Source organism: Juglans microcarpa x Juglans regia, chromosome 3S, assembly GCF_004785595.1.
Source record: "Juglans microcarpa x Juglans regia isolate MS1-56 chromosome 3S, Jm3101_v1.0, whole genome shotgun sequence".
Taxonomy (NCBI): Eukaryota; Viridiplantae; Streptophyta; class Magnoliopsida; order Fagales; family Juglandaceae; genus Juglans; species Juglans microcarpa x Juglans regia.
In genome coordinates this window covers 2,283,824-2,298,380 of record NC_054599.1, presented here as the reverse complement: position 1 = coordinate 2,298,380, position 14,557 = coordinate 2,283,824, and the positions used below count along the sequence as shown (strand labels likewise).

The 14,557-nt window shown below is 33.3% G+C and overlaps 1 protein-coding gene and 1 pseudogene across 1 annotated transcript; both read left to right on the top strand.

The window, feature by feature from the left end:
- The first annotated feature begins 1,078 nt into the window (after positions 1-1,078).
- On the top strand, positions 1,079-5,505 carry LOC121257844 (annotated as a pseudogene).
- Positions 5,506-6,563: 1,058 nt separating this feature from the next.
- Positions 6,564-10,089, top strand: LOC121257101 (protein BOBBER 1-like). The gene is made up of 6 exons (XM_041157988.1): positions 6,564-7,095; positions 7,890-8,062; positions 8,191-8,239; positions 8,521-8,687; positions 9,698-9,781; positions 9,867-10,089. Exons 1-6 carry the CDS (start codon positions 6,717-6,719, stop codon positions 9,903-9,905), a joined length of 891 nt encoding a protein of 296 aa, XP_041013922.1. The 5' UTR covers positions 6,564-6,716; the 3' UTR covers positions 9,906-10,089.
- The last annotated feature ends 4,468 nt before the right edge of the window (positions 10,090-14,557 follow it).

The following is a 14,557-nucleotide window of genomic DNA, read 5'->3' as shown; positions in this document are numbered from 1 at the left end:
GGATTTGCACCTCAAATGATCCATGGACGTATGCTTGGTGTCAAACTACGTAAATCTGTGTGTCTTGTTCTCTACTTATATTTGTTGTATTTAGCTTCTATTTACTGCAATGGATGTACGTATAGACACTGTACCGCAGCTCTAAACCGTCATCGTCGGCCCCAAACTACACTAATCGAGGTCCGAACGCACAATTGTGGGCCGGAGTTGACTCATTTTCCCACTTCAGCCTATTCTTACAAAAAAAGACTTCAACAAATGAAGAAAATGATGTAATTTAGATTATAACATGAAAAAAGACAATTTTTTGAAATTAGCATATATAATACTATTAACTTAATCTCTCTCCTCTCTCACACCTGATCTCTCACCGTTTATAATTGCATTATTTGCCGGTTGACTTAGCCGGAATCTCCTCCAACAGGCATCATCTTCAAGTAATTAAAGGAAATTAATGTATATTTGCTTAGATTTCACATTTTCATTTTATGCTTTTGAAATTGAAGCTATTACTCTTGCACTATCGGGCGGTTAGTTTTGGTTAGAACATTTTTCTTTCAGAAGTTTCTAGCTTGATCTTGCTTTTGGATGCGGTGGGTTTACATTAAGAAAAATGTTATTCTCACCACTCAAATTTATCATTTGGTGTTACTATTCAGATTTTTTATTTTAATTTTTAATTTTTCATTTCACTTAGTGATAAAAGAAGTATCTTTTAATAATATTATGAGTTTTTATTTTTTAAAAATATTAAAAATACATGTAAGAAAAAAATCTTAAAAAAGAAAAACCTAATTAGTATTAACGGTGGCTTCTAACAAGAGCTGTGAGCGGTGAGCGTAGACCCACGTACCCTAACATTGATTGCTTGGAATCTTATTAATGATTGTGTACCTAGGTGGGCATCTAGGTAGTTGGAAGGAAGGATGGATGAATATAAAAAGAAACGCTATTATTGAGGGAGTACTGTAGTTAAGCCTCCTATTTTTTCAAAGGAAGCAAAGTAGTTATTCTTTAATTCCATAGCAAGCAGTTAGCCATTTACCCTTCGACAAAAGAGCCGTGCGTGATACTTTGACCAAACTCACAATCTAATCCCATTTAAAGGAATACAAGCCCACAATAATTAAGGATCTTCGACAATAATTAAGGATCTTAAGGTTACGTTTGGTTCCTAAATTTAACAGAGTTTAATCTAAATTTAAATTGAATTTAGTATTTAAACACCTAATTCTTAAATTATTAAACTCATTCAAACTCAAAACCTTCTTACACATGAGACTCACAATCTTTTTTAGCTTAAAACATATTTATACGTGGGACCCACAACCTTTTTCAATTTTTCATAAAAAGTATTGAACTTATCTTAACATCCAACCAAATATACTTTAAACTCATTTTAGATGGAACTCACATAACTCCTTCTACTACTCAACTCACTACTATTCAAAAAAATTCAACTCAACTCAGCTCAACATCCAAACACAACCAACAATAATTAAGTATAAAGATAGGGTTGCGACTCTCCTACTATTCATTTATTACTCTTTTGTATTTAATTTTTTTATTTTACTTCATGATTAAAAAAGTGATTATTAGTAAAATTATATATTTTTTAAATTGTTTCTTAATGATTAAGGATGTTAAAAAAAATACTTAAAAATAATAATAAAAAAAAACCCTCAAATGTACTATAAATAATAAATAGGTAGTAGGAAGATGGCAGTAACCTGTCACTAGCCCAATATTAATGGTACTGAAGTCCCCGCAGGAGAAGACAAACAGTTTTTTGAAAGCTTTGTGAAACAAAACTAAACAAAATCATCCACAAAGCTAGAAGACTAGTAGGGAATTGCAGAAGCAAGATGATGATGGGTGATCATGTCAAGGCATCAAGAAGCGGTCATCATGATGAGGAGCCACTAAGTCCAGCAGCACGGTTCTTTCATGTGCCACGCTTTAACGTTTATATCATTGCCATCATGGGGTGCAAGACAAGAATCAATCCTGACGTTGTTAAGGATGGTTTGGAGCAAACTTTGGTCAAGCATCCTAGATTCTCCAGCAAGATGGTAAGAAATGTATCGTACCTATAATTTCTTCTCTGCTTCTTAATTTGCTGTATGCATGAGGTTTCTGACATTATCTGCAGCTTGGTCGAAAATCATGGCTTACTTGATCAATGCCATAAAGTAAACCATGAGGCGAGCGAAGTGGCATTTTGATCAGTTGCTGGCCACTAGCTTGTACAATTCAATATTCTTAACGTATTTAATCATGTGTTTCTTGCTATTTCTTGAAACAAATTAATTAAAGGTCGTTGATGGCAACAAGTACGGCAAAAATAAAAAATGGACTCAGACGAAAGTAAATCTGGAGGATCATATTATTGTTCCCGGATTGGATCCCAACATAGATTTTCCAGACAGATTTGTTGAAGACTACGTGTCAAATGTCACAAGAACTCCCTTAGACCTCTCCAAACCATTATGGGAACTCCACATTCTCAACATCAAAACCTCAGATGCAGAGGCTGTTGGGGTCTTTAGGATTCACCACTCGATGGGCGATGGCGCATCCCTCATTGAGATGGCTGTTATAAGCGGTTTTATCATATGATTGTTTCAAGCTGCACATGATGCTTAATTGTCGATTGATAGGCATTTGTTTATGCAGTACTTTCTTTATACGATCCTATCTAATAAATAAAGCATTTTTTTTTTCATAATTTTGATGTGGATGAATTTTACAGACCGTAAATGATGTTGTTGTTGGAATAACTCAAGCTGGCCTGTCGAGATATCTGAATCGTAGATATCGTAAGTTTCCAACAATTCCATAGACGATCATTTTGTGATATATTAATGTATTGTTTAACCTCATTCATACTGATCAATGCATTTTTAAGTGAAAAGTCCCCATTTGCACTTGATCTGCTCAAGCAATTATGCATGGGTATTACTCTATAATATCATGTTTAGTTGTTACAGTAATTCCCAAAGGAAGTAGCTCTTATCTTCTAGGAAAATAAAAGCAACTTCCTAGTAATGATATTTATCGTACGTCTTCTTATTATATGGTATTAATTAAATGCGTAACTGATAAGTTGTCAATCATTGATTCCAGATCAGAAAATAATAAGATCAAAATGATACTCACAATGATGATTAATAGTATTTTTTTTTCATTATGCATATCATCATGTATAAGCTACCAACACCATGAGCTTAATGCTTATCCCTAATGCATATAATATAGTTCACTCATCATGTACAGGTGGTGAGGAGCAGAAAGATGGGCGAGTGAAGCAAAGCAATAGCAATATCCCCAAAGGTATCCGCCTTAAGACAGTCATTCTCGTCAATCTCAAAAAGTCTGCAGGAATACAGGTAAATTATCTTTCTGTCATAGTTTGAAAAATATAGCATCATCATCCCAATATGCCTTAATTAATGCTACAATATTAAATTCAAACTCTAAAAAAAGTACAACACTACAAGAAAACTGCTTATTTGTGACCAGCTATTTCCTGCGACAATGATTATTTCCTTCTAAAATGAGTCTGTTTTTATTCCAAACGGTCATTCTTGTTACAAATGTTAAGTCGCAAATGTTCATTTTTTTTTATAGTGCAAACTCTAAATTAAATGACTAAGCATCAAATCATCATAACTCTAACAGAAAGAATTTAATTTTAATTAAACAAGATATGGCTGATATGATGGCTAAGGGGTCGAAAATTAGGTGGGACAATGTGATCAGATATTTATTTGTTCCTTCCCTTTTCCATTGCTTTGCAAGATGATCCTTTGGATTATGTTCGGAAAGCAAAGGCCACCATTGATAGAAAAAAGCTCTCACTTGAACCTATATTCACAAATACGTGTCTTGGGTTAGTATTCAGAACATTTGGAACCAAGTTACGTAAGTACATACGATCGATCTCCTTAGACCTAACACTTCAGTTTTATAACTTAAGCTAGTTATTGTCAAATAAATTATAACCAAGAATTAATTAATCATATCCAAATTCAAGTGATCAAGCATTATATAATTCCATATAAGTAATTCATCACTTACGTATATAATTGTGGAAGCCTTGCACAAACCCTTTGTAAAAAGTAGGCCGATCTCGTTAAAAAAAAAAAGTAATTTTTTTTTATATTTTTTAAGATAGGGTTCATTTTTTTTACAAATAGACTGCATGAGGCTTTTATATTGAGATTTGTATAAATAATTATTAAAAAAAAAATGAGTATATCATTGCAGAAAAAAAAATGTTTATCATCACCAGAGAGTATGACAAGCTGCTGAATAATGTCATAAATTAGTGTAACATCATGGATATATAACAGGTTGCTGCTGCTATAATACGTATAACAATGGTTCTTTCCGGAGTGATTGGTCCGCAAGAAGAAATTAGCTGTCATTCAATTGCTTACCTTGCTCCTATTGTTTATGGGTCCCCAAATGTAAGTTATCCAATCATTATTTGAATCGTCTCCCTTATAATTTCTGTACATATTAATTGACTACTTATTGTATTACAACAAAATATGTACGTTTGCTAAAAATAAAACAAAATAATATTATATATGTTGGACGTACATTCACTAATATCATTTGAGCAATGCTATACAACTTTTTCAACCTCCACTCATCACATTTTTTAAAACTTTCAAAATTTTTAATATTTTTTAAAAATTTTATTTTAAGTTTATTCTTTTTAAACTAATTCAATTCTTCTATTCATTATTCAAATATTAAATATCTGATCAAAGAAAAAAATAATAATAATTAAAAAAAAAAGTATAGTGTGTGAAGATTGTGTGAATAGTAGGAGGTTGTGTAGATTTTTTCATATCATTTTACTCAATCCCACTCCTCTTTTATGGGCATGCAATATTAGAATGTGCAAATATATCTATCTCAAAGTCTTTGAAGTCCAATCCCGTGGCTTACAAATCGATCCTAATGGTTTTGTTCTGATACGTATTTCTTCTATTTGTATTGCAGTCACTGGTTGTCCATTTTTAAAGTTATGTGAACAAGATGACTATTTCTTTGTCAGTTGACTCAAGTGTGATTCTTGATCCTCACGAGTTTTGTAACGATATATAAGAATCACTCGAACTCGTTCAAGATGCTGCAGTCAATAAAAGACTTATCAAGCTGGATGTTGTCTAAAAATTGATCTTGCCATTCTAGAAGATATTCAAAATTAGGACGACTGCTTAATATGATATGATATGATCTAGCTACTAGTTCAAACGAAAAATATCTGCTTTAGTGGGAGAGATAAATAAAGGATTTTAATAACCGATGCGGAAAATTCCACATCAATAGTGTGTTAGGTGTATTAAAAAAATGTGTTGAATAGATTTTCTCTAAATAAAGTGGGCCTAGACATTTTTAGGTCTTTTAATGTTGCATGAAATATTTATATGGATATAAATAAATATTGTAAGATTTACTTAATATGTCTTATCTTTTTTATTATTATTATTATTTGATGCGCTCAAGGTCGTTTAATGGTCATGCGATGATTTGAACTTTCTTTCGTAAACATAAAAATGGGTCTCACATGGACAGTATCTATTTTATAATATATATATATATATATATATATATATATATAATACTTTAATTATTTCGCTTCAAGAATGAAATGATAAAAATATTTATTATTTTATATTAAATCGATACTGTTCATATATCATTTAAAAGGAAGAAAATTATATTCCGATAGATTAATAAGATATCAATAAATATTTTAAAGCCCAATTTACGACGTTTAAAGTCCTAAAGTTTGAATAAAAACTGTAAACGACTTTATATATCTAAGAAAAATTCTACTTATCATCTTCATACAATACATTATACATAATTTTTTAATTTTTTCTTATAAAATAAGTAGTGTATGGATAATAAATAAAAGAATTCAATTAGTTTATATAAAATAAAATCTAAAAAAATTAAAAATAATAAAATAATAATAAAAAGTATGATATGCGGTGATGATGAGTTATAAAATTCTATATTTAATCTAGTATTGTACTTAGAGAATGAAACAACATACACAACAGTATGACTGTAGTTTACATAATTGATTTTTTTTTCTACTGATTTGAGTTCTAAAGTTAAAGTTAAATAGATATATTTGAACTCTCATTAGCTGTAAAATTGAGAATCCTGACTTTTTCTTTTGCTTTGAAAAAAAGAAAAAGTTACTATGGCTTTAAATTTTACAAAAACAATTTTTTTTTTCGGACTTTCTTATAGGAGAGTACAAAATATAAAATTAAAGATAATGAGTTGCGATTTAAATAGTGAGATGAAAAAAGATGATTTTAAATTAAAATTAAATAAAATATTATTAAAATATTATTTTTTAATATTATTATTATTTTAAATTTTAAAAAAATTTAATTATTTATTATATTTTATATAAAAATTTAAAAAATTTATAATAATAAAATAAGATACGAGGAACCTTCCAATATTCAAAGGTTGCTTAAAGCACAAATGGATGCTTTCCAGCTATAAACAAGTTTTCAGGAAGTTATTGAAATTACAGAAGTATGAGGGAGTCAGCAAATGGAGCACGTCTATATTATACGCGTTCCTTAGGGTCTTAACGATAAACCCTTGTCGCGATTCAACTCATTTGACTTGACACCGAGTACACTCGCTAGTTTTCACTCGTACGGTTACGTATGGCGATAATCTCCGATTTCCAAGAAGAGGTAGACAGCAAGAAAACTTCCTCGTCGTCACCAACGACGGTGCCGTTTAGCGCGGCCTTCAATCCGTCGAGCCCGCTAGGGTTTCTCAAGAATGTTTTCGACTTTCTCGCTGACGAAAGCGACTTTCTCGAGAAGGACACGGCGGCTGCAGAGATAGAGGCGGCGGTGAGGGCGGCGAAGGAAAAGAGAAGTAGGAAGAAGAAGGCGGAGGCTGCGGCACAGGAGAGGAGGAGGAAGGCAGAGAAGGCGGCGATCGAGGTGGAGAGGGAGGAAGAGAAGAAGGTAGTGAACGAAGAGAAGGAGGAGGCGATGGAGGTGGAGAAGTTGGAAGAGAAGAGCGGCGTTAGAGGTACGGATTATTCTGTTTTTCTTTCTCCCTGGAATTTCTTGTTCTGTGTTGTGTTTGAAACTTTGATGAGACAACTGAGGGTCGTATGGAGGTTGATAGAGAGAGGAATACCGGAATGGGAATTTGAAATTCAAGAATTTAATCATCTTTCGATGATTCGTTTTTCTTTTTTTCTTTTTATTTGGTTGCTTACAAAAATGAGGTAAAGGGATAGACTACAGACAATAAAGAGGGAGTGAAAGGGCTTAACTTTTAAAGTTTTGAACTTTTTATTGCCTATCCCATTTCCTGGGTTTGATGGTAATGTTGATCACTTGACCGACTCTTTTGTGCTGGGTTACTGAGAAATTGAGTAAGACAATAAGAGTCCCCATGTGGCAAACTGATAGAGCCATGTCCACAACTAGGTCTTAGTTAATCGTTGCGCATAGCTGGAAACATGTATAGAAACAAAAACAAAATTGAAACTTATTCAATGATATGTTGATTTATTTGATGAGTTCTTCTTTTTTTTTCTGAGTCATAGACTCCTAACGCTTCTAATTGGCACCTACGTGAGTCTGCATCCTGCGACCTCTTTACATTTTTAAATTGATAATTCAGGATGAGTCTCGTGGCTTGAATGTTGCAGTAATCTACTTTAGGGTGAGTCTGGTTGTCTGAAAGATCTCTTCTGCGTAGGCGTGCCCTTCAATCTCAAGAAATGTCTATGAGCACATCCAACTTTTCATTTTTATTATTATTATTATTATTATTATTATTATTATTATTATTTGTTTGGAATGTCTGCGCAGCTCCAAATAGAGGTAACGGCCTTGATCTGGAGAAGTATTCTTGGACGCAGTCCCTGCAGGAGGTCACCGTTAATGTCCCAGTGCCAACTGGAACTAAAGCAACGTTTGTTGTTTGTGATATTAAGAAGAACCATCTGAAAGTTGGACTCAAGGGTCTTCCTCCAATAATTGATGTAAGTCTGCTTGCAGGCTTTTCTGTAGTGTGCTAAACCTTATTCTGGATTTGTTGTTTCCTTCTATGTAAAATGCTGCATTCAGCTTATTTTTACCTTGGCTCATCATGCACTTTGAATGCTTGCAGGGGGAGCTTTATCAGCCTATAAAGCCTGATGATTGTTATTGGAGCATAGGTATGTTATCATTAAATACCTGCATGAACTAGTTGAAGCTTAAAATTTGATTAGTCTCAAGACAAATTGCAAGTTGATTAAGTTCGTGAATGGAAGACATTAGTGGGAAGTTCTTACTATTACCACACAAAAATGCCAAATATATGCTTAAATCAATCATATAAATGCTGTACATATTTGTATGTTTGGGCAGAGTATGGTAGTGCATTGTTTTTGCTGTTGTTTTTATCAACAGCCATGAATGAAGTCTCTTAGTTGCTCAATAAATCCCGTTGTTTCAGAGGATCAGAATGCCATATCTATTCTTTTGACCAAGCACAATCAAATGGAGTGGTGGAAAGCGGTGGTCAAAGGTGATCCTGAAATTGATACCCAGAAAGTTGAGCCTGAGTCCAGCAAACTATCTGACCTGGATCCAGAAACACGGCAGACTGTCGAAAAGATGATGGTAAATAATTGATGCTTTATTGCTAAATTTGGCCTTTGGCTACTATCTCCATGTGCATATTTGGTTGTTTCACTGATCCTCTTTCTTATATTTCTTTTGTTTGATAAGTAAAAAGATTATCAATAGGAATAGGCCCAAGTGCGAATACAATAGAGATAAGAGGAAGAAATAGAGACAAGAAAATCATGAAAATCTAGCCCATTGAAGTCAATAGCTTTAGGTCATGAAAATCCTCTTGTGAGCATTCCTTATCTTTCCCTTCTGGTTAGACTTTTTAGCATTGTGGCCATGTTTAATTATTCCACGAGTGCTTGTGAGTCAGGCTCCCAAATAATTTTTACTAATCGAGTGTTAAACGAAGTTATGTTAGTTTAAAAGCCATTTGTATTTCTTGTTGTTGAACTCTACTGATTTATATAAACATTTGGGTTTCTATGTTTTGTATTTGTAGAATTTTGCTAGGACCATGTAATTATTTAGGTACCAAATTAATTCGTGGTACATTAGGTAGGGGAATCTAATTTGTCCGTAAGAGCATGTTCTGACCAAGCATCTGTGTTTTTCATGTAAAGTTCCCAAAATTATTATTGAGTGTACCAAATTATTGGCCGTACGTTGAGTTGAGGAATCCAATATACCTTATAAGGCATGTTCCAGTCGAGCCTTGGGTGGGCACAGTTGTAGCTTTTGGCCCTTTACATAGAGTTTCTGAAATTATTCTGTAGGAGGACAAATAATAGGTAGTATGCAAGTCTAGCTCTAGCTGCCCTTACAGTAGAGTTTCTAGCCAAGTTCTCCCTCCCTCCCTCACTCACTCATGGGGTATGCTTACTCCATCTGGCATCTAAAGATATAGCTCGTGTTCCGGTGCCACAGAAGTTGAGCGCCTTATTTGCTCATTGACCCTTGTCTTATGTTCTACCCTTCTTTTGCAAAATTTTGGTTGGTCTCAGTGTTTTGATCTTTGTAATTGGTTTGTGATTCTGGAGTTTTGTGTGCTTTTTTTCCAGTTTGATCAGAGGCAGAAGACTATGGGCCTCCCAACCAGTGATGAGATGCAGAAGCAGGAGATTCTGAAGAAATTTATGGCTGAGGTAAATATAAGCTTTTGATTGCTAAATTCCCCTCACTAATGGAATCTGTAAAATGCTATGGTAATAAATGTTTGATTTGCTGCAGCATCCGGAGATGGACTTTTCTAGGGCAAAGATGGCTTAAATGGGACTGTTTTGGTTGGTGATGCTCTTTGCGCGACCTGTAATGTACTCCAGCTTTCCCATTTATATGTTGGTAGAAATTTTGGACTTTTTCTTTATTTTTTCCACCCTTTTCTTGGAGGACAAGTTATGGACTCTGGATGATATTTTACAAGATGGAAAGGAATGTAGTCTTTGTTTCTTTTCGTCTAGCGGCTTTTTCCAAGTTTTTCCAGTACTTCATGTTTCTTGCCTTAATGAGGACCTGTACTAGAGGATCACGCTCAAGCAGACTGAGCAAAAGGAAACTAGATAGGTTTGTCAAGCCATCTCGATCTATCTTAAATCAATTATTGATAAGTCTTACTACTTTTTCAATTTTTTATAAAAAAATTAAAATATATCTCAATCTATTTCGTATATTCAAACACAGCTTAAACACAACTTAATGTGATCTAAAAAATATTATTATTCGTAGTCCAACTCAGATTACTTGAGATTATCTCAGCATCTAAACGCAGTCTAAATGTGAAGCACACTTGGATAGAGAAAGGGTAAAACTTGACAAGTGAAATTACCATTTAAAAAATGGAAAATACTAGAGACAAAGGAATCTCACAAAGGGGATTACACACTAATGTGACATATTGCCAGTGTGTCACGTCTCTCCCTTTTTTTTTTTTTTTCCTCTCTCCGTGCTTCTCCCCCTTTCCCTTTCTTTCTCCCCCACTTCCCGTGCCCGCCATGGTAGTCAAGGACCATTTCAGGATGGGCAGAAGTTTTCGGCGATCTAAGTGGCACCGCCGGCGGGTACATGGAGCTCATGGCAATGCTGTGAGCTTGCCATGCAATGTGTCATGGTCAATGGTCGTCATCAGTTGGATCAGGGTGCACCCCCAGGGGGGGCGCAAACAATGCTAGCTTACTGGCAACAGACAACGCCGACACGGCACGGGGAGAGGGGTGGTCGCCTAGTGGGAAAGGGGAGGAGGGGAGAGGCATAGGGAGAGGGGAGAGAAAGAGAGGAAGAAAAAATAAAGACGTGAGTCACATCAATGTGTGGAATCTCTTTGTGAAATTCTTTTATATCTCTAGCAACCCTTTTAAAAAATCAAGGTAAAACAATTGTCTTAACAATGTTGGTAAAGGATAATTTGGGTAGAAAATATGTATTGAATCAAATTAGACAACGTATCAATTAAGAACTTGGCTTTATATTGGAGCTTAATTTGAGAAAACAAATGGGTGAAATTACCGATGGCAGCGATCTAGAGAAGGGCTACAATATAAAATCACGCCAGATCTATTTTGTTAAAGTAACTAGTTAAAATAAATAAAATAAGTTTTGGTTAACCATTTTGTATAGAAGTTTAGATAAGCCATTGAGAAGACTCTTATATGGCTTATTAATAAACACCTTTCATTTAAATTCAAGTCTAAAATTATGTCTTTTAATTTTATCAATCTGAACGTATTAAGAAGTTGATTTTATATATGAAAAATGGCTCCAAATAGACAAGGCTATGCAAACTCTTATAACAAAGTAGACCCCTCTTAAAAAAGGTGTAAAAAAAATTATTTTTTATTAGTACAATCTATTCTTTTATAAAAGACTTATATAAAATTTATCTATTTGAAACTTGTACTTGATATTACTCTTTATATATTACTCGACACTTTTGTTGGGAGTAGTATAGCTCTGTTGTATTTATCCAAAGCACCAAGAAGACTTGCTAGCCACAAAGATGGGATCCATAAAGTTGGCTCAGCCCAGGCTTTGGGCTTGAAGATTAGAACCGTAAGATTGGGTAGGGTTCCTTCTTTTGACCCCTTCACAACTTTGGGCAAGCTCAGGCCTGCCATAGTGTCAAAGTCCTGCCTCATTACTCTTGGTTGTCACTGTAGCTGAGTGTCTCCTAGTTTGGACAAAAACCTGAAAGTGAAGAGGCAGACACCTTTCAATTCCAATCTGTGAATAATGCAACCACTTTGTGACACTTGCCTGTACTGTACATGATTCTTGGGGGGTCACTCTCGCACACTCTTTCCTTAAAAAGGTTATGGACTCAGTTGGGGGCTCCACTCCAGTTGTCTTGTTCTGAGGCAGGTTCATTGACCCTACAGATTTTAGCCCAAATCCAAGAAATGACTCCTGTTTTCATCTGCTTTTTCTAGAGTACAATTTTTATTTTTTTTTCACCCCTTGGAGGGGGACTCAAATCCTAATAAAAGAATTAAGCCCCGATTGATTGTTAGACTCTATTAAAATTAATATAGTTCAGTCTAATTTTAAGTTAAATTTAACATCTAAATACTTAACTCATAAATCATTAAATTCATCTCTCAACTCAAAACTTTTTTACACATGAGACTCACAATTTTTTTCAATTCAACACCTCTTTACACGCGAGACTCATAACTTTTGTCAAATTTTCATAAATATATCTAAACTCATTTTAATATCAAAACACATTTAAACTCATCTTAAGTGGATCCTACAAAACTTGTACTATCTCAATTCACTACTATTCATAAAGAATTCAACTCAGTTCAACATCTAAACGCAGTCTAAGAGGCCATAAAGATTCTATAGCAATATTTGAATGGGTTGTATTGTCCATTTCTTGTGCTGGTTTCATATTTGCACCCTGCATTCCATTGAAACTTGACAGAATTGATTTTGAATTTTGGAGTTTATGTACACGACACCTAAAAGATTAAGATTTTTTACACTGATATGTAGATGATCATCAGAAAATCGGTCTGAATCACAGATTTTGTATATATATCTATAACTATAGTACTTTTAGGTTCATATCATGGAAAAAAAAATTATACTTGCAAGTTGTTAAAAATAATTTCTGATTTGATACTATAAATGTGATTGACGTAGAAAAATAACAAAATATATATTATTTAATAACGAAACATCATGGAATGATGGCCAAGAGAATTATGAATAATATTATTTCTCTTTCACTTGCCACAAATCTAGTGTTTATAATTACACGAAGAGGAGGTCATTTAGCTAAACTATTCAAACGAGGGATGTGGATCGATGATGACATGTTTTTGTGCTAATCATGTTCTCTTCTTTGTCGGTCGACTTGATCCGTATTTCTTTTCCTTGATTTTAGATTAAAGGCGTACGAAACACGACGTTAATACATGTAAAGTGAGTTATTAGTTACCAAATAAATTAGACAATTATATATATTTTTTACATTTTTCATACAATTCTTTGATAAAATATTATTATTTTTTGAATTTAATTTATTTTATAAAAGTTATAACATATTGTATCTATATATTATTATTGCTCGTAATATTATAATCGCTTTGAGAGTTTCCAGCAAATTTTTTAATGAAAGAAAGGGCCCATGATCAATAGAAAAATAAAAATTCATAGCTAACTATATTATATATATATATATATAGTCGTTTTGAGAATTTCAGAGGCAATTTCAGCATTCAAAAGTCGATAATTGAATGAAAAAAAAATTATAAGGTGGCCTAATATCTTGATGATATTGATCATGACCTGACATCATTGTTCTGCTAGGTGAACGAACATGCTTGGCATATTCTGGGACTTTGTTTTTTTTTTTTTTTTTCGGTGGTGGCGTCTTCTGGATTAAAAACGTGAATATAAAAATAACTGCCGTAAGTGTAACATTAAGCAAGAAAATCTATTTGATATATTTATATATGAAAATATCTTTTACTAATATCAAAAGAAAAAGGAGGAGTGCATAAAGAGACCCACTTCAAAGAATCTCTTTGAAAAATCTAAACTATTTTAGAACCACAATTACTGATTTTAGATATAAAAACGGTTTGACCTCATTTTATCATTATAATTTTTTAAAATCTTCATATAAAATATAATAAATAATTTAACTTTTTTAAATCTCCAAATAACAATAATAATATTAAAAAATAATATTCTAATAATATTTTATTTAACTTTTAACATTCATCTAAAATCATCTCATCTCATTTCATCTCACGGACCTAAAATGATAGATAAAAATACACTTTTTTTTTTTTTTTTTTTTTTACAGGCTACGACAACTGAAACATAAAGGCAATTGTTGCATTCAAATACTCCAAAAATTAAAATTTTCGTGACATGATATCTATCTCATCTCACGCATGGTCCAATATTAATATACAGTACAAACATCATGTCACTATAACATTTTTGCTAATGACATGATGTCCAAAACAACAAAGTCTTAAAGAGCATTCATAGATGTTAATATATTCAATTCATCTGGTTCGTATTATTTTCTAGTGAAAATTCCAAATTATCAAGTACTCCAAATAATTGACAACAACAACAACATATATGCATGCATGCCAAGTTGGACATTAGAATGTGATGTGGCATCCCACCTGTCCCTCAATTTTACTACTATTTTTTTCTTTGTTAATATCTAATATTTTAATTAAATACGTATAAGTGGACCTCCACCTACATTATTGGACCGACCCTGGATATGTCCCTATTCCAATTTAAAGCCTCTGGGCTCTGGGAACCTATCAGCTCCCTGGTGGGTGTTGCGCAAAAACTTGCAGATCCTTTGGCATATATATATAGCTGTTGTTATTTTTTTTACCATATTGGAGTCATGTGTCAAGTCATGTTATCGTTTTCTTCTTGTACTTTTT

Coding starts and splice junctions, on each gene's coding strand:
- LOC121257101 (XM_041157988.1), top strand. CDS start 6,717: ATGGCGATAATCTCCGATTTCCAAGAAGAGGTAGACAGCAAGAAAACT. Junction 8,688..9,697: donor AGACTGTCGAAAAGATGATG/GTAAATAATTGA, acceptor CTTTTTTTCCAG/TTTGATCAGAGGCAGAAGAC. Junction 9,782..9,866: donor TGAAGAAATTTATGGCTGAG/GTAAATATAAGC, acceptor GATTTGCTGCAG/CATCCGGAGATGGACTTTTC.